At 40.2% G+C, this 24,880-nt stretch overlaps 1 protein-coding gene across 5 annotated transcripts in view; it reads left to right on the top strand.

Moving 5' to 3' along the window:
• Positions 1-24,880, top strand: part of PGAP1 (post-GPI attachment to proteins inositol deacylase 1) — an 80,775-nt gene that overhangs the window by 1,530 nt on the left and 54,365 nt on the right. For 4 of the 5 annotated variants that reach the window (XR_014713620.1, XR_014713621.1, XM_084643610.1 and 1 more), the window contains exons 2-7: positions 13,626-13,779; positions 17,961-18,148; positions 19,165-19,336; positions 21,264-21,424; positions 23,159-23,211; positions 23,389-23,455. Coding sequence is in view for 3 of the 5 variants with exons in the window: in XM_084643610.1 (XP_084499736.1) it covers positions 13,626-13,779; positions 17,961-18,148; positions 19,165-19,336; positions 21,264-21,424; positions 23,159-23,211; positions 23,389-23,455 (795 nt within the window). In the remaining 2 variants the exon portion in view is untranslated. The remainder of the gene's footprint in view (positions 1-13,625; positions 13,780-17,960; positions 18,149-19,164; positions 19,337-21,263; positions 21,425-23,158; positions 23,212-23,388; positions 23,456-24,880) is intronic. The other variant, XM_084643611.1, reaches the window with a different exon arrangement.

The raw sequence follows: 24,880 nt of genomic DNA, 5'->3' as shown, positions 1-24,880 counted from the left end.
TAAAGTACTCGACTTCAGAGAGAAATATTTTCCATTAGTAATTATTAACTATATATGTCTATACTATCTATGCATCACGTCCCAGGAGAAGGACTTTGCCACTGTCGAGAATAGATTGGTGTGCACTGAGCTATCTCTCTCAATTTATTACAATAAGAACCAGATTCGTGCCAACCTGACCAAGACACAGATGATGGCCTTTCATCCAGCAGGATCTTATTAAAGGGAAAAAGGCAAAATACCACATTTATTGTGAACACAGAAAGAATCATAGTAAGCAGTTAGTTATAGCTATAACATTCCATTCAATCTCATATTTATTCACACATTCATTCACACACACACACACACACACCCACACACAGGTTCTGCAAGGTTGTTATCATAGTTACCAGCCTTAGAGTTGCTCATGCCAAGCCGGTGGCCTGGACATGAGGAGGGAGCAGGGCCTTGTCAGATGCTCATCTGATGCTCCTGGAAGTTGGTTTGCAGAATCAGACCCCAAAGTTCTCACTTTCTAGAGTCCATTTTTATAGGAATTTCTTCCTATGCCAGTCTATGGGAATTGCTTCATCATGCTGTTGAATCAATCAGCAGATAGCACATTCCTGATGGCTCCGTGCTGCTAGATGTTATCTTGTTCTTTGGTTCTCCCATCCTTGAGGCTGTTGGGTGGATTCCAGTCTGCCCTCCGGGGGGTGGGGGGGGTCCTCTGGTTATTTCCACTTGACGCCTTCTTCAGCCGATGGACACTGGGTTCTTAGGCTGGCACCTCCCTGATCATTCAGTTATTATCCACACCAAGCATCCATCCACATATATCCTCTATCTCTATTTTAATCACAATTGTTAACAAAGCAAGATGAATACAACAAAAGGGCGGGGAGTCTCTGGGTGCTGTTTCTGTTGTTACAGAGTATTGTTTTGAGTCTCTCTTTAATATGATCCAACATAATCCCCCTTTTGACACTAAGATTTATAATCGTCAGTTTCACTTTCTATGTAGCCTATTCAAGAGAAGGTACTGTGAGGCAATTTGAGTTTGTGACTCCAGTTCATCCCACATACGTGATCCTAGTGATGTATCTTTACTACAAGGTTCTGGAGCAACAGGCAAGGTGAGGCACACCCACTTTTGAGGAGTCCATTCGGTACAACCTCTAGTGTCCAATAGGTTCCCTCCCTCCCCAGCCCACTGGCTCGAGGTCCATGGTAGCCAGAAGGATCCCATGTGTAATATGGGGAGTGGGCTAACCTTCAATACCTTTGCCTCCAGGGACTGTTGGTGTGCAATTTTGACAACAATTTCTCCCATTAACAAGTCTGGTTTTACAATACTGGAAACGTATTGCATCCATTCATATTGATAAGTGTCAAACAATGATCTCTTTCTTCGTTTTAACAAATGCATCAAACCCTTAATATTTCCCAATATGACCCAGAACATTTCGTGTTCCAAAGTAGCTAGGGCAAGTATCTGCATTTCAGTGCATCCCATAGCTATGGCTGTGTAGTTTCCTATTTCTAATTTTTTTATTTTTTTTTTAATGTATAAGCCATGTGGTAGTATTAAGCCATTTCCAAAGATTCCATCGGGCTTTTAGGTTACCCAGACCAATTTGGACCAAGTCTACATTGGCATGTACTTGTTTTTGTATCAGGCTGTCCTGTAGCTGGGACAGAGAGCTTAATTTATTTTTAATTACCTGCAGGTCTTTAGTATATTTTTTTTAAACACACAACTGTGCTAGCAACAAGACAAAACATAGAACACAAAACACAATTTCTATTGTGACAGTAGATTCATGGTATTGGGTTGCTCTTCAGCTGGCATCAGCTTTTCCTGATTTTCTGAAAGACAAAAAGAACATGTTTCTACCCCTTTTGGGGTAGCAGATTATTGCTTAAAATATTTCTTTTACAAATACCCTTGCTGACTACAGGCAAAACAGGAATTGCCCCCACATTTTCCTGTTCTTGTTCTATAGGCAGGCCAGGTTTCAATGGCTTTTATCTTTTAAGGGTTATGGGGAAATTATCCCATTGTTTAGTCATTAAATCCCTGAGGTGGGGTACCTCAGTTTTCCTTCTTATACAGCAGATCAATTTTATAATGTTTTTCCTGCTGTGTTAAGCTTTAAGTTTATTTACAGGTAATAGCTGAGAAGCATCATTACCATACAACCTTAAAGGGTTTTCCCAAAAATCATACACACTATACGTTGTTACAGGGGTACTTATTATCATTAAATTTATTAAAATTATCTTGTTATCCCATGCCTTTTATTTAGACAATTTGTTTGCTAACTAGGTATGTCCTTTATCTGCAGCTCCTTTGTGCTGCTAGTTCTTTCCTTCCTTTATCATTTAGATAATTTGCATTTTCATAGGCGCTTCCTGCTTTTGGATTTAAAGCGATCAGCAGCTCAGAGACTCTATCTTAAAAGGGACACAATCAACTTTCACCAGAGTTTTGATTACTTTTAACTTCTGCTTCCAAAACACACAGCAATCTGAAAAAGAAAACCCAACTTATTCTGGCTCCCTTTGGAGCCCTAATAGCATTTTAATTAAGTAGCATGGTATGTTTGCATTTCTTTTGCCCCTTCTACAATATACCTTGCACATGTTCTGGGGCAAATGCGCATTCCTTCCACAGTTTAACTTAACTATTTCTTTTTTTTTTTTTTTTTTTTTGCTTACAGAGTTTTCATGTACCTTTATATTACTCAGAGCCATTTTAAGACTCAGTGTTTCTAACATTGCTTCTTTTTGTTTTGTGCACCTCACCCCTGCTGTTGCTTCAGAGGGGCACTGTGTTTTTTAGATTTCTTATTTCTTTTCTACAGCTCTCATCTGCTATTTTGTTACAAAACCAAATGAAAACCAACCAACCAAACAAAAAGAAACCAGAAATTTTTTTTCTCATTTTGACTACCCTGCTGCAGCCACAACTTAATAACATTTTAAATTTTGTAAAGCATTGAGTTACCTTTTAAGGGTTAAATGCCAAATCCCAAAGCCAAACAACACTAATTACCTGTGTCTAGCAAAAAGGTCTGTCAGTTTTGCAACTTTGAATTTAAAGAGTCAAATGGATTTTTAGTGGCATTATTTAAAACAAAAACAAAACCAATTGGTCCTAGAACTTTACATATTTACACACACACAGATAGATACATACACATTTTCTTTTCCTTAACATCCCTTCCACACTGCTCTATTTTTTACGTCTTACATTCCCTTTATACATTTGAGACAGTTAAGTCCCAATAGAACCCTCTTGTGTTCTTTTAGCAAATTTGACTAAATTGTCCAGTCAAATGATTTTAATCAGATAGTTCATTTTTGCCTGGCTAATTTACAGACATTCCTTTGGAAAAGGGCCCATTTTTCCTTCAGAATGGCTGCAAAGAAACCAAGAATACTCTTTCTCTAACACTTTTCCTTTTTAACATTTTCACAAAGTTTAGCTGCTTAATTCCCTCCAGCCTCTGCAGAGTTAACTTTTTAACTCTCTTTTCTCTTTGTAATTATGCCTGGGGGTGCCCTGCATAGGACCTTCTCCCCCTTTACCTGCGTCCCTCCAGCCTCTGCAGAGTTAACTTTTTCACTCTTTTTGTATTCCTGGAGTGCCTCTTTCACTATTTTCAGCTGGCTTTGGGTATTTGTAGCCAGCACCTTCCAATTGTCTGCTCCCTTTTCCGTTTGTGCCTTTTCCTCTTTACATGAAGACAAGAATCCTTACATGCCTCCCACAACAACCAAATTGCTGCTGCATCTCTTTTGGCAGCACTAGAAGGTTTGTATATGAGGATATACTGAGCCAGTCTATCCTCTAGGTCCGAAATAGTGCAGACATCAGCTAGGGCTTGTTTAGTCCAAGGACTGTGCCCAAATTTTTGAAGGATTTGTTTAAAAGGTGTAATTTCTTTAACAAAAGGTGAGGTTGGAGTTCCTTCTGACTCCATTCCTCCCTCTGGTACTGGCTTACCCTGTTTTCTTTTAAACATCTTAACATGGATATTTCAATCTCTTTTCAGAGTAACAGCCGTTTTAGTCTGTATTCGCAAAAAGAAAAGGAGTACTTGTGGCACCTTAGAGACAAACCAATTTATTTGAGCACAAGCTTTCGTAAGCTACAGCTCACTTCATCGGATGAATACTGTGGAAAATACAGAAGATGTTTGTTTTTATACACACAAATCATGAAAAAATGGGTGTTTATCACTACAAAAGGTTTTCTCTCCCCCCACCCCACTCTTCTGCTGGTAATAGCTTATGTAAAGTGATCACTCTCCTTACAATGTGTATGATAATCAAGGTGGGCCATTTCCAGGCAAATCCAGGGTTTAACAAGAACGTCTGAGGAAGCGGGGGTTAGGAAAACAAGGGGAAATAGGTTACCTTGCATAAACAAGGTGATCACTTTAGATAAGCTATTACCAGCAGGAGAGTGGGGTGGGAGGAGGTATTGTTTCATGGTCTCTGTGTATATAATGTCTTCTGCAGTTTCCACAGTATGCATCCGATGAAGTGAGCTGTAGCTCACGAAAGCTTATGCTCAAATAAATTGGTTAGTCACAAGTACTCCTTTTCTTTTTGCGAATACAGACTAACACGGCTGTTACTCTGAAAGGGGAAATAGGTTACCTTGCATAATGACTTAGCCACTCCTAATCTCTATTCAAGCCTAAATTAATTGTATCCAATTTGCAAATGAATTCCAATTCAGCAGTCTCTCGTTGGAGTCTGTTTTCGAAGTTTTTTTGTTGAACCATAGTCACTTTGAGATCAGAAATAGAGTGACCAGAGAGATTGACGTGTTCTCCGACTGGTTTTTGAATGTTATAATTCTTGACATCTGATTTGTGTCCATTAATTCTTTTACATAGAGACTGTCCAGTTTGCCCAATGTACATGGCAGAGGGGCATTACTGGCATATGATGGCATATATCACATTGGTAGATGTGCAGGTGAACGAGCCTCTGATAGTGTGGCTGATGTTATTAGGCCCTGTGATGGTGTCCCCTGAATAGATATGTGGGCACAGTTGGCAACGGGCTTTGTTGCAAGGATAGGTTCCTGGGTTACTGGTTCTGTTGTGTGGTATGTGGTTACTGGTGAGTATTTGCTTCAGGTTGGGGGGCTGTCTGTAGGCAAGGACTGGTCTGTCTCCCAAGATTTGTGAGAGTGTTGGGTCATCCTTCAGGATAGGTTGTAGATCCTTGATAATGCGTTGGAGGGGAGACCTCAGCCTAGTCCAGTCCACACAAGAGATCCACTTCCTGGACACTACAGTGCTAATAAACGATGGTCACATAAACACCACCCTATACCGGAAACCTACTGACCGCTATTCCTACCTACGTGCCTCCAGCTTTCACCCTGACCACACCACACGATCCATTATCTACAGCCAAGCTCTGCGATACAACCGCATTTGCTCCAACCCCTCAGACAAACACCTACAAGATCTCTATCAAGCATTCTTTCAACTACAATACTCACCTGCGGAAGTGAAGAAACAGATTGATGGAGCCAGAAGAGTTCCCAGAAGTCACCTACTACAGGACAGGCCTAACAAAGAAAATAACAGAATGCCACTAGCCGTCACCTTCAGCCCCCAACTAAAACCCCTCCAACGCATTATCAAGGATCTACAACCTACAATCTACAACCCCCCTTCACCTCCCCCCCACCTGTTCCTCAGACGTTCTTGTTAAACCCTGGATTTGTGCTGGAAATGGCCCACCTTGATTATCATACACATTGTAAGGAGAGTGATCACTTTAGATAAGCTATTACCAGCCGGAGAGTAGGGTGGGGGGAGAGAAAACCTTTTGTAGTTATAAACACCCATTTTTTCATGGTTTGTGTGTATAAAAAATCTTCTGTATTTTCCACAGTATGCATCCGATGAAGTGAGCTGTAGCTCACGAAAGCTTATGCTCAAATAAATTGGTTAGTCTCTAAGGTGCCACAAGTACTCCTTTTCTTTTTGCGAATACAGACTAACACGGCTGTTACTCTGAAACCTGTTGTTACAGAGTATTGTTTTGAGTCTCTCTCTGTGTGAGTAGTTGTTATTACAAAGAATTGCTTTGAGAACAGACTCTGTCTTAGAATGTACTAACGCGATTAGCAGCTTGCAAGTTTAACACATAGAGGGAGAGAAACAGTACCACAAACCAAGAGACCTCTTAATTAGTAATACCCTGGAATTTAAACTATGGGGAATCAAACTCATTTGTGATTTTAATACAGAACTTCTTTAATATGATCCAACAACATTGGACCAGACAATTTCCTTCAAAGCAGGGAAAATTAGCACCTGTAACAACATCCTCTAAAAGTTGGTCACCTCAAAGTGGGGAGCCAATCCAGTTACTTTCCAAACCACTGCTATCACATTGTGCTACTCCATACAGTATGCGTGTCCAGTGTTGGAACGATCCGTCCAGGCTAGACGACAGTTGTCATGGAATAACAGGATGTTTAAAGCCAACACCAAAGGATAGCCTGTACTTACTGGCTGCCATTGCACTACCTGATATCAGGAGGAAGGTAACAAGTCAAAGGGAAAGATCATGGCAGATGAAACTCAAGGCATTCATTATATGATCACAGAGGAATAATCCAATGCCTTGTATTACGAAAGAGTTTTATAACCAGTGTTGTGCTTTTGGATATGATAGTTGGCAAGGCATGACTGTTACGAATTATACCTCACAGGTCACGCACACAAACTGCTGCGAATTATACCTCACAGGTCACACACAGTTCGAGTCTAGGCTGAGGCACACGAACAAAGTCCACAACTGCAGAGTTCCCCAAGATACTAAGTTTATTACGCTCGAGCATGGTGCCCCCCTGCTAATCAGGAGGGGACCCCGAATGCAGATTATACAGAGATTATATACCTTTTAGCAAAGCATGTTGCCCTCATGAATCGGAAACCTTAGCCAATAGACAAACCCTTCTCTTATCTACCACCTATCCCTGCTAAGTGCATCCCCCGTGCTAAACCATTACTTCAACTACACAACATGGTCCTAAAGCAATGTACCAGTAGCCTTTCTTATCAGGATGGGAGGCTCGCATCAAGGCCAGGAGGCAGGGAGTTAGGAACAGACCAAGAACAGAAACCGGGAGTCGAGACAGGCTGGAAACGAAGGGGGGAGGGGTTTCACAGGAATGCAGTATCTAGGGAACACTCCTCCTGGTGCATGATGTTTGCTTTTAGACAATGGTGGGCCCCAAACCAAAATGAAGTCACACATGCACATATGCTAACTTTTCCTTAACATGACTGAGGTTATGGAATGAAAGACTACATGCAGCCGGATGCGCTGAAATAGATCTGGAACCCCAGGAGGACTTTCCCAGAGAGCCCAATACAAACTGATCAATGTGGCGATGCCTGAACTGCCTGTGCACACAAACTGGAAGATCAAAGCATAATATCAAATGGGATTAATTTAATGACATGAATATATGGGAGTGCGGTGAGATGCAAACGAAGACAGCTGTTTTCCTTTGAATTTGCTTTGCAAATTATCCTTTAGGATGACAAACATTTTTCAATCACAGGATTATGACTTAATTGCAGAATCTAGTAACAGGAGAAGCCATGCTGTGGAGGAGAAAGCTGGTGTGTATGCGCACACGTTCTGTACTGGTATTGTGTTTCTGTAAAAATATTCCCTCTTCAAAACAACTATGGCCATGTCTACACTAGAGAGCTTACAGCAGCGCAGCTGTACCTGTGTAGCTGCGTATGCCAACGGGAGAGAGCTCTTCTGTCAACATAATTAAACCACCCCCAACGAGAGGTGGTAGCTATGTTGGTGGGAGAATGTCTCCCGTCAACATAGTGCTGTCCACATCGGCACTTCTGTTGGTGTAATTTGTTGCTCGGGAGGGAGTTTTTTCACATCTCTGAGCAACATAAGTTATATTGACAAAAGTGCTGGTGTAGACATAGTTTATGTCTTGTACTTCAAGGATGTTTTATCTAACCACATCCTTCATGAACTTATCTTAGGCAGGGACTAGCCTAAATCCTCTTGTTGATCTGCTGAATGACTTGTCAGTGGTTGCAGTGTGTATAATGATGGAGTGTTTCTAATTTTTTTAATGAAATGTCTCCCAACACAAATAACTTTTAGAAAAAAGTCACTGTAATAAAATGATATTTAAGCATCCTATATATACTGTAGTGAAAATCACTTTTCCAGCAAGTGGTCAGTTATTTGTTCGGTGGGTATGAGATGAAAACTGGGGGCATTGTTTGTGGAGGAGAAAAGCATTTTTCTTTAAACAAAATATTGCATCACATGTTCTGAACAGGTAACAAAGCAGCAAGTAAATTTTAGGATCTACTAACTTGGGGACTATCACTTTAGAAAAGAAAAGCACAAGAGAAAGCTTACTTAATGTAAATACATGGGCTAACTTGCTTAAGTGATCCCTTCACTAAATAAAATCATGTAAGTGATTAGGATCTTTATAAATATAGTATTCAGAACTACCGATGGCTAAAACCTACTTCAGCTTCAATCTACATAGTACTACCAATTTACAAGTAATTGGCAAAATCTCTGTTTTGATTATAGGACTGGAAGTTGTCTAAAATTAACACCCACCAGCATGACTGTTCTGTTCATTGATTGTCAGCACTTAAATTCTCATTATCTGTCTTATAAGCAGGTTTTGTGGTGGTGAAAGGTGCAGACTGAAGTGTCAATCTACAGTACAGTGGTACAACAGGCAGTGATAGTACAAGCTTCCCCACACTTCCCTCGCAATATGCCTGAAGTCATAGCTAGAGGAACAACATCACAGAATGATATGTCTCCAAGTATCTGGCTTTTGTTGTTTTGTGGAGGAGAGGGGGACGTTTGTGGAAAGAAAATGAGGTAGACTGGATGGCTTAGGTATTGTATTGTATTATTTATTGTTTATATTACTGTAGCTCTCAGGCGCTGTACATGCACAGAACAAAATCCATCTGCCGTTTATCTTTAAAGTGCCTGTCTAAATGTAGCTAAGGCTGGCAGTGACGCAAAGTTGTTACACAAGAATTTGGTATATGTCCGAGCTACCTAGCCTGACTTTAAGTGGCAAGTATCCACATCACAAAAGGGAAATTCACTATTAATTGGCATTCTTATTTTCAAACACCCAAAAATATGCTATACACCTCACAAAAACAAATAATGACATGGTACCTAGCCTGAGGCACTTTACAACCTAAATTTAACATGACAAAATGTGAAGGTCCTAAAACAGGGGCTGGCAAACTTTTTGGTCTGAGGGCCACATCGGGTTTTGGAAATTGTATGGAGGGCCGGTTAGGGGAAGCTGTGCCCCCGCCCCCTATCCGCCCCCCCTTGCTTCTTGCCCCCTGATGCCCCCCCCGGACCCCTGCACCATCTACCCCCCCATCCCCTCCCCCGCTCCTTGTCCCCTGACTGCCCCCAGAACTCCTGCCCCTGACTGCCTCCCACCGGTCCACCCAACCCTACCTCCTTCCTGATTGCCCCCCCCAGGATCCCTGCCCCCATTCAACCCCCCCATTCCCCGCCCTCTGATGCTCTGACCCCATCCACATTCCTGCTCCCCCAACCACCATGCCAAACTCCCCTGCCCTCTATCCAGCCCCTCCTGCTCCCTGCCTCCTTACCACGCAGCACAGAGCACTGGTGGCTGTCGGCGCTACAGCCGCGCCACCCAGAGCATTGCCCAGCCGTCCAGAGCACTGGTGTTGTGTAGTAAATTGCTCTCCGTGACTGCTACCAGTAGCACGTTCCTATGTGGAGCAGTTTAATACACTACGCCGGCAGCATGGCGCGCTGAGGAACAGCAAGGGAGGGGCTGTGGGGGCAAGCCTCCTGGGCCAGGAGCTCAGGGGCCAGGCAGGAGGGTCCAACGGGCCAGATGTGGTCCGTGGGCCGTAGTTTGCCCACCTCTGTCCTAAAACTATCTATTTAGAGTTTTATACTGCTACCAGTCATCAAAGTATCTGAGTGCCTTTTACTAAAATCAATAGCAAAATCCCTAGTAGGCTTCAGGAAGTCTCTGTTTCTCCCTGTTTGGGGTCTAAACTTAGTTCGGGGTGGGGCTATTTCATTTGTTTTTTTGATTAATATGAGTTATGGGTTAGAAGGGGTGTCAGAAGTGGACCAAAAAAGCAGGAGGGAAGGATGTTGAAGGACAATGCAACAGTCGTTTCTTTCAGTTACTCAATAAGTCTCAAACGTATCTTTCTGGTTATGTTAACTTGTTTTTTCCTCTCCTTTCCCCTTACTCACTTCTCACGGGTTGTCGAGGTTGATTCCCCACTCTGGCACTTTGAATCTGCAAGGATTCTAAAAAATTAATACTGGCCACACCAGGCTTATTTTAAGCTTCCAAGGTTACAGCTTTTCTCTGGTTTCAGAGTAACAGCCGTGTTAGTCTGTATTCGCAAAAAGAAAAGGAGTACTTGTGGCACCTTAGAGACTAACCAAGTTATTTGAGCATAAGCTTTCGTGAGCTACAGCTCACTTCATTGGATGCATACTGTGGAAAATACAGAAGATGTTTTCTCTGATCTTGGATAGGTAGATGCTGCCACCAGCCAAGTGCAAAACCCCTTTGAGAATCCAGGAAGGCACACTTGAGAATTTCTTCCTCAAGCCCTTTCACACACACACACACCCCATCTGGGGAAGAGCTGAGAGAGAAGAACAAAGGAAATCCTCTGTTGCCACCAGCTAATTAAACAACATGTGCACAAACCTCTTAGGACACAAAAATCCAATTCTGTTCTTTAAAAAGGTACATTTTATTAAAAAACAAAAGGAAGAAAATACATCTGGGAACTTAGGCTATTGCTAGATTTAAAAAGAGCAACTACAATAAATAAGCATCAAAAATAGTTTCTTGAGGTCCAGTTTAAAGGTTACAAGCAAAACAAAAGCACCTGGGGTTAGCACAAAGAAGTCTACAAGCCATAAAGAAATAAAAGGGATAAACCTAATCATGTCTTCCTAGACATTTCCTGATCTACATACATATCTGGGGTTGTAAATAAGTAATTTCTAGATATGATTCTGATGATTTTTTCATACCTGGCCCGAAACTTCTTACAGCCCGGTTTACCTTTCACCGGAGAACGACAGACAGTCAGAAGGGAAGTCTTTGTTTCAATTTTAAAAAGTTCTAGCCTTCCGATTGGCTCTTTTGGTCAGGTGCCCACTCACTTCCTTTTACCTATGCATAGCAGCGAGATTTTTTAACCCGTTACAGATAGAGCAATTAGAAAACAGCTACTAAAGGGATTTTATAGCTACTGGCTGGCTGGGTGTCCATAAGGGAGCTTCCCCCCCTTTATTTATCACATGACCCCCAAATCACAGATGGTGTTGGCTCACCGAAGAAGTTTTTTCTTAGTCTTTTTGACTGTGTGAAGCCACTTCAGTGCAGCATGATCAGTTTGCAGGTGGATACGCCGCCTGGTATGGGCTTCTCCAGAACATACACAATGGTATAACATTCTTTTTCTGAGACTGACCAGTAGCTTTCCCTTTTAGAAGGTTTTTTGCTGAGAAACACGACAGGATGGAATTGTTGATCTGGTCCTTCCTGCATTAAAACTGCTCCTACACCATGTTCGGACACATCTGTGGTTACAATGAAAGGTTGGTCGAAGTCCGGGGCTCTGAGAACAGGGTCAGACGTAAGGGCCGCCTTAAGCCGGTTAAAGGCTCTCTTACACTTCTCAGTCCACTGAACTGCATTTGGCTGTTTTTTCCTGGTTACGTCATTCAGTTGGGTGGCAATTTGGCTGTTGTGTGTACAAATTGTCTGTAATACCCAGCCAAGTCCAAGAAAGATTGGACCTGCTTCTTTGACTTAAGGACAAGCCAATTTTGGATAGCATTTACTTTAGCCTGTAGAGGATTGATCGTTCCTTGACCCACCTGGTGTTCAAGGTACGTTACCCTGTTTAGGCCTATTTGACATTTTTTGGCCTTAATGGTTAATCCTGCCTCCCTTATGCGCTGGAAGACAGCTTGGAGGTGTTCCAGGTGTTCTGCCCATGAATTTGAGAATATGGCCATATCATCAAGGTAGGCGACTACAAACTCCCCAAATCCAGCCAGATTTACCAGTCTCTAGAAGGTGGCGGGAGTGCTTTAGCATTGGTTAGTGAAGACGTACCTTAGAGAGTTTACAGCGGTGCAGCTGCACCACTGTAAGCTCTCTAATGTAGCCACTCTAAGCCGACAGGAAAGAGCTCTTCTGTTAGCTTAACTACTCCAGCCCCCATGAGTGGCAGAAGTTGTGTCGGTGGGAGAAGCTCTCCTGCCAGCATAGCACTGTTCATGCCAATTTATTTGCACTCCTGAGTGACACAAATTATGCCAACATAAGCTGTAGTGTAGACATAGCCTTATAGAGGGGATGTTGTGGTCAAAATGACAGGTAAGGAGGATGATTTTGGCAAGATTACTTTGGTCAGACTGGAGGAAGGAAACGTTAATATACAGAAGACCAGAAAAGCAGATGTTGCAATAATCAAGACAAGTGATTTGACTATTGGGAAAAAAAGGAAGGAGGGATTTTTTTAAATGTTGTGACGGAGGAAGAGATGTGGAGGGAGAATCCCAGAAGGAGTCAAAGATAACCTCCTAAATTGCATTTTCTGTAATACAGAAGCTCGCCGTCTTGACTAACAATTGCCTGGAAGGGTGAAATACATTAGCTTCCGTTTGCTGTTTTAGCTTCAGAAGAGCAAGTGCATATATTGTAGCAAGCAAAAAGTCATACTGTGTGTACAGCAATGTATTGCAGCTTATGTATTAGATATTGCTTTCTTTATATTTTGACGGTGTACAAAATGCACCACTTAAATGGATTTTGCTGTAAGAACCTACAGAAAGTTATTAAGATAAAACAAAAAATCAGTAGTTTTATTTATTATTTTTGCTACATATAACCAATCACAAAAGCTGAAGCCAACAACAGGCAACAGTAGCTGGATAATAAGATCCTAATCCAAATTGCACGAACGTCAATAAACTCCCATCGACTTCAGTAAGCTTTAAATCAAGCTCCGAGTGACCTGCAGTTAGCATCTTTCAGAACTATAAAACTACACCAAAGTGAAAGGGAAGAAATATCTGTACACAAAATAAAGATCCATCCGGATTTCTACATCTCAAAGGAAAAACAACTTTGTGGAAATCCTTGTCACAAAAACCTGTGGTCTCTCCAGCTAATACTCTTTCTCTGTACTACTTTTAGAAATTTAATTGTAACTTTAATCAATTTAGGACTTACATCATAAAGAATAGGTCTCCGGAAAAAAAAGAAAACCTTTATGTATTTCCTTCACTTATAGATTATAAGAAAAAAAATGATTTCCATAGCAGTCTTCCCTTTCGTAAATTTGCATAAGCATTATTGAGGCTAAATTCTCTTTTTTTGTCTGTAATGATGCAAATTGCTTCTTTTGTAATTATTGTTTATTTGCATTTTAGGAGTCCAGTATCTTGAATTCTTAGGAGCTGCTAAAGATCCATTAATTTTAGTCAGATACTGTATGTTTAACCATATGTATTTGTTGTCACAGAAAATAAAACTACCTAAGAAAATATCCAGACGTTTTCCAGCCTATGAGCTCTATCTCTATGGGGAAGGGAATTACGCTGAAGAAAACAAAAATCTGATATTGACAGGGATTCCAGTTCTCTTCCTTCCTGGGAATGCTGGGAGTTATAAACAAGGTATGGCTATAGTAAAGTGAATTTTGAAAGTTGTACAAACAGAGTTATCTGTTTTAGTTAAAGGCAGGAAGAGTTAAGTCTCTGGAATATTACTAAGACAGGTCAAAGCTGTTACAGGAATGATATCAAAATGCCTCATTGCTACTACTTTAAGTATAAATAATGAAGAATTTCCTTATGTACAGTGTCCAGGAGATAAGGGGCCATATTTTCAGCTGGTGTAAATTGAAGTGTCTCAGTTGAAGTCAGTGAAGCTATGCTGATATTCACCACCGGAGAACCCTGTCGAAGATGTTTACCTGGAATGAGACTTCACAGATTTTGAAGTCCATAAAGGCATAGACATATTTGCTCAGCTACTGATAGCCTCTCATTGCAAAAAGAAAAATAGTCCAACTGTAGAGGAATGATATAAAAAAATACAGGAGGTTGGTTTTATGGGAAAAATTACCATACCAATTACATACCCAGCGAAATACAGAGAGGACAAAAAAGTTACTTAAGAATTTGATTACCGGTACCTTTTATTCAATACTTAGACAAAGTACATTCACCTGCCCGAAAAAAAAAAAGCACACCTGTCCTTTAATATTAACTCTTTATAGACGTATGTAGTCTGTTTAAAAATGTGTAATCAGACATTTCACTCAATATAATAAAATAACTAGAAATGACATAAAGGTGTTTTATGTATGCAGTTTGTAATATGGTAACACTGTAATCAATAGAGAGCTGATGACTATATTCCTGTATAATGTCTCAACAAAAGCTACGATTATTTTTTTGTTTCTGATATTTACATGGCAAGGATTTGTAAACCTGTTAACACTTCATAAATAAATATATAGTAAAACAAAGAAATAGCATAGCTTTAAATAATTTGACTCAATGGAATGTATTATTATTTAACCTATTAAGATTATAGATTTAATTCTGGGACTGATTCCCCACAGCTTTACCAGTTTTACCCCAGTGTATGTCCATTGAAATCAAATTGATTTCACTTAAAACTGAAATAATGCTGTGTTGAATCAATCACTGTTTTTAAGACACATGTACATTGTCTGTCCAATGATTTAACTAAAAATTTTTACACAGTTCTATGTGAGGTTAGTTCTCTTAAATTAAGATAACTTAATTACGTTATTACATTTCTTTCACCTGACCACAAAGTGTTGTTTGTCCTCTACCCAAGGAAAGTAGGAAAGCATCCTCGTTTGAGACTAGGGTCAGTGCGACCCTTTCTGTACTGGCAAAAATAGGACCCATATAAATCACTACTGTTGCCCTCTGGTGGAAGCTCTTATGTAAATAAGTTCAGACCAGCCCAGGCACACAGTGATGAAAATGCCCCTAAAATCATAGCTTTACTGTTGTTACCACTCGTGGGCTCCAGTGGTGAGTTTGGGGTTCTATTTTCACTATTGTGGATACATCCTAAAAGGTACTTGTGCTTCAGGAACCCAGCACCTCTGTATGATTCCCACAGGGATCATTCTGTAATTCCTCTAAATTTCACTAACGTAGGCAGGAAAAATCCACAGTCTGCTACTCAGACCAGGTCTATTGTATTACACCATTATTGGCAACCTGACTGACCTGCAAAAATCTGATTGATTTTCGACTTGAACGATATTTTAGAACAGTCATATTGAATAAAAGCACAACTGAATTAGAAGAAGGGGTAAAACTCACTAGCTACTGGAGAATTCTGAGGTCTTTGATATGAAATCTAGTTTTAGATACCTTAAAAATAAGCTTCAACTCCTCCTCCCATCTACAAAGGCGGTTTTGGATTTGCTGCTAGTTACCTGAGGGGCAAGTGGCTCCACCCTGGCATGTTGTTCCAAGTCTTAATGTAGCCTGTTTCTACATTTGGTATAAACTCATTATCTCCTGCTGTACTTCATTCCATTCAGAGATTGGAAGTAATAGTTGTATATTTGTAGAGGAAAATGAAGATATGAGAGTACTTTGTAATTAAGTAGTGTTTACGTTTTTGAAAGTGCTGTGCAACCATTAACTAATTAAATATAGCATAATGAGTGTTATTCTGAAGACAGTCATTCTTCATAGATCATTACTTGTTTTAAGAAAGTGCTTTGAAACAGAATTATTCAGCATTCTAATGGTGATGTTAAAAAAACCTCTGTGCTTTTGTAAACAATTAGTATATGCCCCAAAATAGTTTTAGTTTAGCTGAGTAAATAAGCCTTGCATGCATTTAGCCAATGAATAACTTATTACTGACTTTTTTAACCGTCAAAGGTGCTTTAATTCTTTTGACTGAAATTATACATACTTTTGTCAAAATGACATAGTAAAACATTTCATAATTTATAGTTTTAGAAAACATATTTAAAGGCATGTGAGGACAATGATATCCAAAGAAGATTACTGAAATAATCATCACACAAGATGCCAAATGGACACTTGTAATTATGTTTAAAGAAGTACAGACTCTATTGTGAACTAATTAGGTCTTTTTGAAAACACAGCAATACAGAGAGTGACCATTTAGGAATCAAAGGGAAACATATAGAGTGATGTGGATCACTTGGTAGTCTGGGCCCACTTAAAGAAAATGTGTGTTATTGCAACCAAACTGAAGGTCATATATCTAGGAACAAAAAATGCAGGTTGTACCTACAGAATGGAGGAACTGTATCCTGGAAAGCTGTGACTCTGAAAAGGATTTAGGGATCATAGTGGACAAACATGAGCTCCCAGTGCAATGCTGTGACAAAAAGGGCTAATGCAATCCTTGGATGTATAAACAGGAGTAGCGAGGTGATTTTACTACTGTCTGTGGCGTTTCTGAGACTGCTAACAGAATACTGCATCCAGTTCTGGTGTCCCCATTTTAAAAAAGAATACTGAAAAATGGGATAGAGAAGAGGCACAAAAATTATTTGATAGCTGCAAAAATGCCTTATCATGAGGCAAAAAGATCAAGAAGAGACTTGATTAAAGTGTGTAAGTACCTTTATGGGGAGAAAATATCTGGTACTAAAGATCTCTTTAATCTAGGGGGGAGAGGCATAACAAAGACTAATGGCTAGAAGTTAAAGCCAGACAAATTTGTATTAGGAATAAGGTACAAAGTTAACAGCAAAGTTGATTAACCATTGGAACAAACTACCAAGGAAAGTGGTGGAGCTCCCTCTCTTGAAGTCTTCAATTCAAGACTGGATTCTTTTCTGGAAGATATGCCTTAGTCAAGCACAAGTTTTGGACTCAATACAGGAGTAACTGGATGAAATTCTATGGCCCGTATTATATAGGTGGTCAGATTAGATGATTTATGGTCCCTTCTGATCTTAAAATATATTAATCTTACCAGAGTGCTGTGGGAATTATTTAATATCTGTTCAGTGCTTTGAATATGTGGTGTTTAGCTTTTTCAACAGGGCTCATTGAGGTTGTTCGATAACTGAATCTGCACAGTGAGAGGATATTTCCAGGGGTGACTAAAGACAAAGCAGGATCTAGAGCTCACAAAATGTTGCTCTCTAGGAGAAACTTGCATTTTGTCCCCAGAGAGACTTTTCCCCATGCTCAAGCATTCTTCTTTGTAGTCTTTATACTAGGGCTTCAAGCGATTAAAAAAATCTTGCAACGCCAGCTACAATAGTGTCATGCAATCGCCTGTTCTCACTTTCAGGTGACATTGTAAATAAGAAGCTAGCAGCATTACCTCCTGTAAATGTAAACAAACTTGTTCGTCTTAGCGATTGGCTGAACAAGAAGTAGGACTGAATAAATTTGTAGGCTCTAAAGTTTTACATTGTTTTGTTTTTGAGTGCAGTTATGCAACAACAAAAAAATCTACATTTGTAAGTTGCACTTTTATTATAAAGAGATTTCTTATCAACTAACTGATATTTTTCATCCTAATTTCTCATGTATGTATGTATGTCTGAAAACAAGGGAAGTATACTTATAGGTTGGTAAAAGAGGAAAGCTTTCCACTCTTTTTGATGCATACAAATGACTTGCATCAAGTGAACACTGGTCAGGTTTAAAGAACTTGAATATCCAGTGGTAGTAAGATAACATTTGTTTTTACCAGCTACATAGTGACTTGTTTGTATTGGAGAATCCAACTGAGAGTAGTAGCGTTGACTACAGTTAGAAGAAAGGTGTTTCTGTGATTTAACTAGTGCAATTTCTTTTCCTAGTACGTTCTCTTGGCTCTATAGCACTTAGAAAAGCAGAAGACATTGACTTCAAGTACCATTTCAATTTCTTCACTGTCAATTTTAATGAGGAGCTGGTTGCACTATATGGTGGTAGTCTGCACAGACAAACCAGATTTGTGCATGAGTGCATTAAAGTAATTCTTAAGCTGTACAAGGTAAGACGTGAGGTATGCACATGAATAGTATTTTGAGATTTTTTTTCCTTTTCTACTAAAAACTGGGGTGGAATTTTTGTTCAGTGGAAAATTGTGGGATGCAAATCTTTAATTGTAATAGATATATTGGCTATTATTTGTGTGGTGTAGATTATGTGGATGAGAGAAAAATACTCCTGTTTTAGTCTTGATTTAATAAACAAATTTTGGATTTTGTCTTTACTCTCATGGTGAGGGTGCCCAAAGCCTTGGATAGTTTTCTCATTTTTTTAAATAAAATATTTCCATATAATATGTAAACTACTTTGTAGTAGAAATGCAGTAGGCTCATTTATGTTTTCAGAACTGTTTATTTAAATATTTAATACAGATTTAGAAAACATGCCTCAGCCTAAAAGCTTATTTGCTGGTCTGCTTCCTTAAGGTTCTCAAACATTATAATATCAGCTATAAACTACAGTTTTTGAAGTACAGCACCTCCTACATTCTAACTTTTTCTTGTGATGAGCCTGTGTTTACTTAGTGATTCTGGAAGACCAAAGCATCTAAAATATGGGTCAGTTAGTAACATCTTGTCAAACTATTAAACCTGACTATTTTCTTTGAGCAACATGATTAATTTAAGAGGAAAAATGCACAACTTTTAACTAAATGATAGATCAACGTCTAAGGCCTTGTCTACACTACAGGGGAAATTCGATCTAAGTTTCGCAATTTGAGTTACGTGAATAGCTTAGTAGCTTAGATCTACTGACCGTGGGATCCACACTACGCAATGTCAACGGGAGACGCTCTCCTGTCGACTCCACCTACTCTTCTTGATCCGGTAGAGTACAGGAGTCGATGGGAGAGCGATCTGTGGTTCATTTAGTGGGTCTTCACTAGATCCACTAAATGAACTGCCGATGGATCGATTGTTGCTCGTTGATCTCCTGGTAAGTGTAGACAAGCCTTAAGTTTCATCTGTTTGTTTAAATGAATGTTCTCAAATTCTAACTTTGAGTGATTACTGTTTTCTTTTTCTGAAGGATCAAGAATTTGCTCCAAGCAGTGTTGCAATAGTAGGTCATTCCATGGGTGGTCTTGTTGCAAGAGCATTGCTCACTCTAAAGAATTTTAAGCCTGAATTTATAAACCTCCTCATTACACAAGCCACACCTCATGTTGCACCTGTAATGCCTTTAGACAAATATCTTACTGGTAAGTTTACTTCAGTTAAGTGTTGCATTGGGCACTATGTTTCTTTCTTAATGCTTAAGTGTGTGTGTGTGTGTGTGTGTGTGTGTGTGTGAGAATCTGTTGCATTACAGTGGCCTGAAAACACATTGTTATGGAAAAAGAGAGATGCTCTTAGAAGCTCTAATCTTTCACTCTTTCTCCTATGACAGAACTGGGACACTAAAAGAACATCAGTTTGTCACATAAATATCAAAATATTGTCTTTCAGCTTTTAACTTGACCTTTGGTGTAGTGGTGGGAACACTTAATTTCCAGCATCTTACACAGAAAATAGAAGTAATTTGGAACCTTGTAAATTACAGGTCAAAGTGATTTCCTATTTCTCCCATGAGCGAATGCTTCCTTGTGTTAAACCTTGATATTCAAAATCACGTTCTCTTCTGACTGTATACCTAGTTATTGTGTTACTTTTTATGCAATTTGCCAAGTTTCATCCTGCCCTCTCAGTGAAGTCAAAGGTATTTGGATGGGGCAGTGAGAATATTAAATACAAATATTGGTCCTAATTGAGATTAAATGTTTGTAGATAGCATAACGTACAAATTTTCAGAGCCCAAAGGAGAAAAGAATTACTGCATTGACATTATATCAATACTCTGCAGTATTTTAATTTTTATGAAGTTACACTTGATAAGAATGCCCATTTCAAAAGTTATGAATCTGTACTGTGCATTGGGTGACCAGGTGTCCGGTTTTTGACCGGACACCCGGTCGAAAAGGGACCCTACCGGCTCTGGTCAGTACCATCAACTGTTAAAAGTCCCATTGGCGGTGCTGTGGAACTAAGGCAGGCTAGTCCCTACCTGTTCTGGCTCCATGCTGCACCCTGGAAGTGGCCAGCAGGTCCAGCTCCTAGGCAGGGTGCCCACAGGGCTCCGTGCGCTGCCCCCGCCCCAGCACTGGCTCCACACTCCCATTGTCCAGGAACCATAGGGTTGGTGCCTGCGGGCAAGAGCAGCACACAGAGCTGCCTACGCCTAGTAGCAGGATCTACTGGCCACTTCTGGGGCGTAGTGCGGTGCCAGGACAGGGAGGAAGCCCGCCTTAGCTCCCTCGCTGTGCCGCTGACCGGGAGCCTCCGGAGGTAACCCCTCTCCCAAACCCCCTGCCCCAGCCCTGAGCCCCCTTCCACACCTTGAACCCCTCTGCCCCAGCCTGGAGCCCCTCCTGCACCCCAGAGCCCACACACCCAGTTAGAGCCCTCACCCCCTTCTGCACCCCAACTCCCTGCTCCAGCCCAATGAAAGCGAGTGAGGATGGGGGAAGAGTGAGCTACCAAGGGAGGGGGAATGTAGTGAGCGGGGGGCAGGGCCTCCGAGAAGGTGCGAGGCCTTGGGGAAGGGGCAGAGCTAGGGTGTTCGGTTTTGTGCGATTAGAAAGTCGGCAATCCTAACTGTGCAGTAGTATATTTTTGTGTGTGTGTGTGTATAATTATTTATTATTATTTATTAGTATATTATATGTAGAATTTTTTGTGTTCTATCTTTTTGTTTGTATTTTGTGGCAGCTAAGCATGGGTGATCCCTATCCCCTTGATTTTGCCACTGCTGCCTTTCTATTAATTTCTACCTCTACTGTTGACTGATATCACAAATGCATACTTCCGTTTGGCCTTCCTTATTGATCACTATCGATCATGAGATTAAATATTTGGAAGCGCATCCTCAGCTGGTGTAAAAAAACAGTTGCATCTGACTTGTCTGATCACCCCTGCATTGGGTACAGTTTTGTTGTCTAACACAAGACTCAAAAATGGGAATGGAAACTTGACTTCTGGGTAGACTGCCAGCACAGCTCAGAAAAAACTGTTTTTACTAAATGCTGTGAAAAAATTTCCACTGTTTCTTTGTATAAAGTGAATTTTAATCTATTTTCAATTTTTTAAAAGATTTTTATACAGCTGTAAACAATCATTGGATTTTAAAGGCCCAAGATGTAAGAAATCTAACTACCCTTTCTGTGGCGGGAGGATTCAGAGATTACCAAGTTCATTCAGGACTCGCTTTTCTACCCAGATTAAGTCAACATAGCAGTGCCTTATTTGTTGTGGTAAAATCTTTTTTTTTAATTGTCTTCTAATGGTATTATGTTAACTGTTTATGGGCTGTATGTACCTGTGTCTGAAAACAGTATGTATGGCGTAGTATAATAAATTCTTATTGCAGTATTACTAGGTTTGAAAGAACACATCTGATAATGAGATGTGCCATATACAAATTTCACTTTGGAGCACAAAGGTGAGGTGGAGAAAATTTCATTTTGTAGTTACTTTTTCCACTCTGCTTCATAATCCTTAGATACAGTGGATTTAAAGCAACTTGCATCACTAGTAATTAATAACTGGAAATTTGTTTGTTCTTTAACCTGATTTGTAACAGAATTCAGTTGGCTACTAACTAAGAGAGTAACCAAAGGGTAGTATTGGACAATGGTTATTTTCAACAAAGGCGTTTTCATGTGCTGTTCCATAGTGGTGGTCTTGTATACATACCTTGAGCAAGGGGTACCAGAGGTTTACAGCATGTATATTGAAGAATGGTACATGGCGTCTTGTTATGCTGATAACACCCAGATTTATATTTCTATCTCCACCAACCCCACTGGTGAGATTTACCTGGGCTCAAATGGAAATTTGGGTGTTGGCTAGTGACTTGAAACTCAACCCAGACGAGTGAATTATTTCCCTGTTGCTGTTTGCCCCATGCTATAATGATTACATTGAAAGTTTGAAATAATCCCTGTCTGTTGAGAGCTGCTTGCCATTCATTTTAAGGTTTGCAGCCTGTGAATCTTGTTGAATTCCTACCTGATTCTGATTATCCAGCTGGTAGCAGTAGTCAAGAGTATCATCTTTTTTTGGTAATAAATGTGCATAATTTTAGTTTGGGTGCAGTCTTCACATTGGCGATCTATGCCTTTCTCATGTCAAAGCTGAGCTATTATAAAATGTTCTACATGAGACTCTACCTTCATATTATTAGGGAACTGCAGTTGGTGCAGAACATAAAGGCACTTATCTGGCATTTCACTCAAATATCATATTGCAGCTGTGCTCCATGATTTTCCATAGCTATCAGTTCACTTTTGATTGAAATTTAAGATATTGGTTTTAACCTGTGAAGCCTTAAATGGGATCTTGGCTCTTACAAGTCCAACTCTTCCCCCCAGAGTGGTAGGACAGAAATTGTGATGCTCTAAGGCTAAAAGATTAAATGGTTGAAATGTACAGTTGCTAAATATTCTTTAGAGGTGGGAGGTAGGGGTGTGTGTGTGTCTTGGTTCTGTTATGTTCCACCTGGTACTGTTTCCCCCTCTGTTCCACCCTGGATCTGTCAGAGTCCAGAACTGGTGACATTCAGGCTACATTGCGAGTCTCTCCTACTTACCCAGGTTTTGGAAGTGGATGCAGATGGCTGATGGATAGTTGGGAACATGGGATAATAGAATCCATTTAAATAAGTTGAGAAATGTATGTATGTTTGTTTGTTTGTTTGTTTGTTTGTTTTAAAGATAGCGAACCTTAACTTTAGGGAAAATGATCATTTTTATTTTTTTTTAATTTATTTTTTAAAGAAAACTAACCATGAGAATTCAAAGTGTGTTCCTGAAGTGATAAGGTTTTTTCTCCAGCTTTATCTTAAGGCTAACCAAGCTCTTGTCTGATAATTTTGTAAAAGCCCATCTTAATAAATATTCAGACATAAATCACAAATACATTTTCAAATTTCTAATGTTTTAATGTTGAATCCCCAAAAAGCTAATATATTTTTCTCCCTCAAACAGAGCTCAGCAGTACCTAGAACTTGGGCCTCAACAGACCACCTCTCCATAGTATGGTAAGCAAATAGGACAAAGAAGTTAGGTAACTGACATGACATCTTTCTCCATCCCTTACCTTCATCTCCTTTTATAAATTAATTTAACTTCAGAGAGTAATTTTCTGAAAATATCTAGCCCATACCTTTTTTTGTAGTTGCATTTTTAAATATAGTGTTCCTTATGTTTTGTTCTAGGTGTAAAGAATTGGTCTTGGCTACCATTAGGGCATTTTTTGATGTTATTGATGAAACCACCAAACAGGTTTGTAGTTCCCATTTCCTGCATGCCCCATAAATACTGGGAGGAAGGTGAGGATTTTCTTCCCCCAACAAAGTGATGTTTTAGCTACCATTGTAATAGTCAGGGACAAATACTGTGTATTACTTTCTGATAATTTTATGTCATGTTGAAAATTGCTGGCTTTTTGATGTCTCGTGCTCCAGAATCTTGTGTTTTGGGTTCTGTGAAGAATGACAATGGTTCAGTTTTTGCTGCTGGCTGAGTCAGTGAGTTAATTATAGCTGGGCTAATACCCTGACTTTCTCACTGAGATAGAATGAGTTAAACAGGCCTGGGATCTTGTGATCCTAAACAAATCTGCTCAGCTGTACTGTGATAAGGTACACACATTTGCTTACATATTTAATGTCCTTTTGCAAATTTATTTCAACAAAACAGAAACCCTCTATGTAAATTTGGAATGCTTACTTAGGGGAAATCAAGGGAAAAGCTGATGAGTTTACTAGTTTTCTTCGCTTTCTCCCTATTTATTGCTTCTTTTTACTCCCTCTGTCTCATTTTTCTTTTCTACCTGCTTAAATGTTATGTTGCCCACTGCATGTTACTGTTTGAAAAACTATTTGAAGAACCTTTCACCATATTTCATCCTATTCCTGAACCTTTGCGTAATTTTACAGCAATAAAAATGAAGAACTGGGAATAAGGCTGAGAGGTTGGGTCATTCTTTGATAGCTTCACTGGTCTCTGAAGCTTGTTCAGTTGAACCCTTTTTAATATGGGTATAGAAAAGTTGACTGGTCCATTGGGGAAAAAAATTTTCAGAACTCATTGGGGATGGCTATAATACTCACAAATTGCATAGCTATATTTGCAGAAAGTAGGAGGAAACTTACTTTGGGAGGTTGATTTAAAAAAAAAAGAAAGAAAGAAAGAAAGAAAAATGGCATAGGTTTGAAGCATTTGAACATTTTAGGAACTCAGACATTTGAAGTGTATGAGTTGGGCCCAGGAAGTTGGATTAATGAGCACAAGCAAGTGAATCAGTTATAGGTAAGGCTGTGACTCTGTCACTGAGGTCGCAGAAGTCACAGATTCCATGACTGTTGCAGCTGCAATGGCCAGTGTGGCTGATCCCAAGGCCAGCAGAGCAGCTGGCCCCAGGTGCCCCATAGCCAGCTGCACTGGACACTGCTCAGGTGGTCCTGGGACAGCTGGCTCCGAGGAGTGCCCGAGCAGCAGTCCTGGGGCCTGCCACACTAACCACTGCTCGGGCAGCCTGGGGAATACCCTGGGGAGCACCCGACCGGTGGTCCTTGGGGCCTTGGAGCAGGGGTGGCTGGGGGCAGTCAGCCCCCGCAGCCAGTGCAGGGGCTAACCTTCAGCCCCTGGGTGCCCCCAGTAGTGGTGTCCTGAGGCCCCTCAGAGCAATGTTGTCCGGGGCGCCAG

The sequence above is a fragment of the Lepidochelys olivacea genome, assembly GCF_965140295.1.
Source record: "Lepidochelys olivacea isolate rLepOli2 genome assembly, chromosome: 11".
Classification (NCBI taxonomy): Eukaryota; Metazoa; Chordata; order Testudines; family Cheloniidae; genus Lepidochelys; species Lepidochelys olivacea.
The sequence above is the reverse complement of the archived record's forward strand: the minus strand, read 5'-3'. Positions and strand labels throughout refer to the sequence as shown.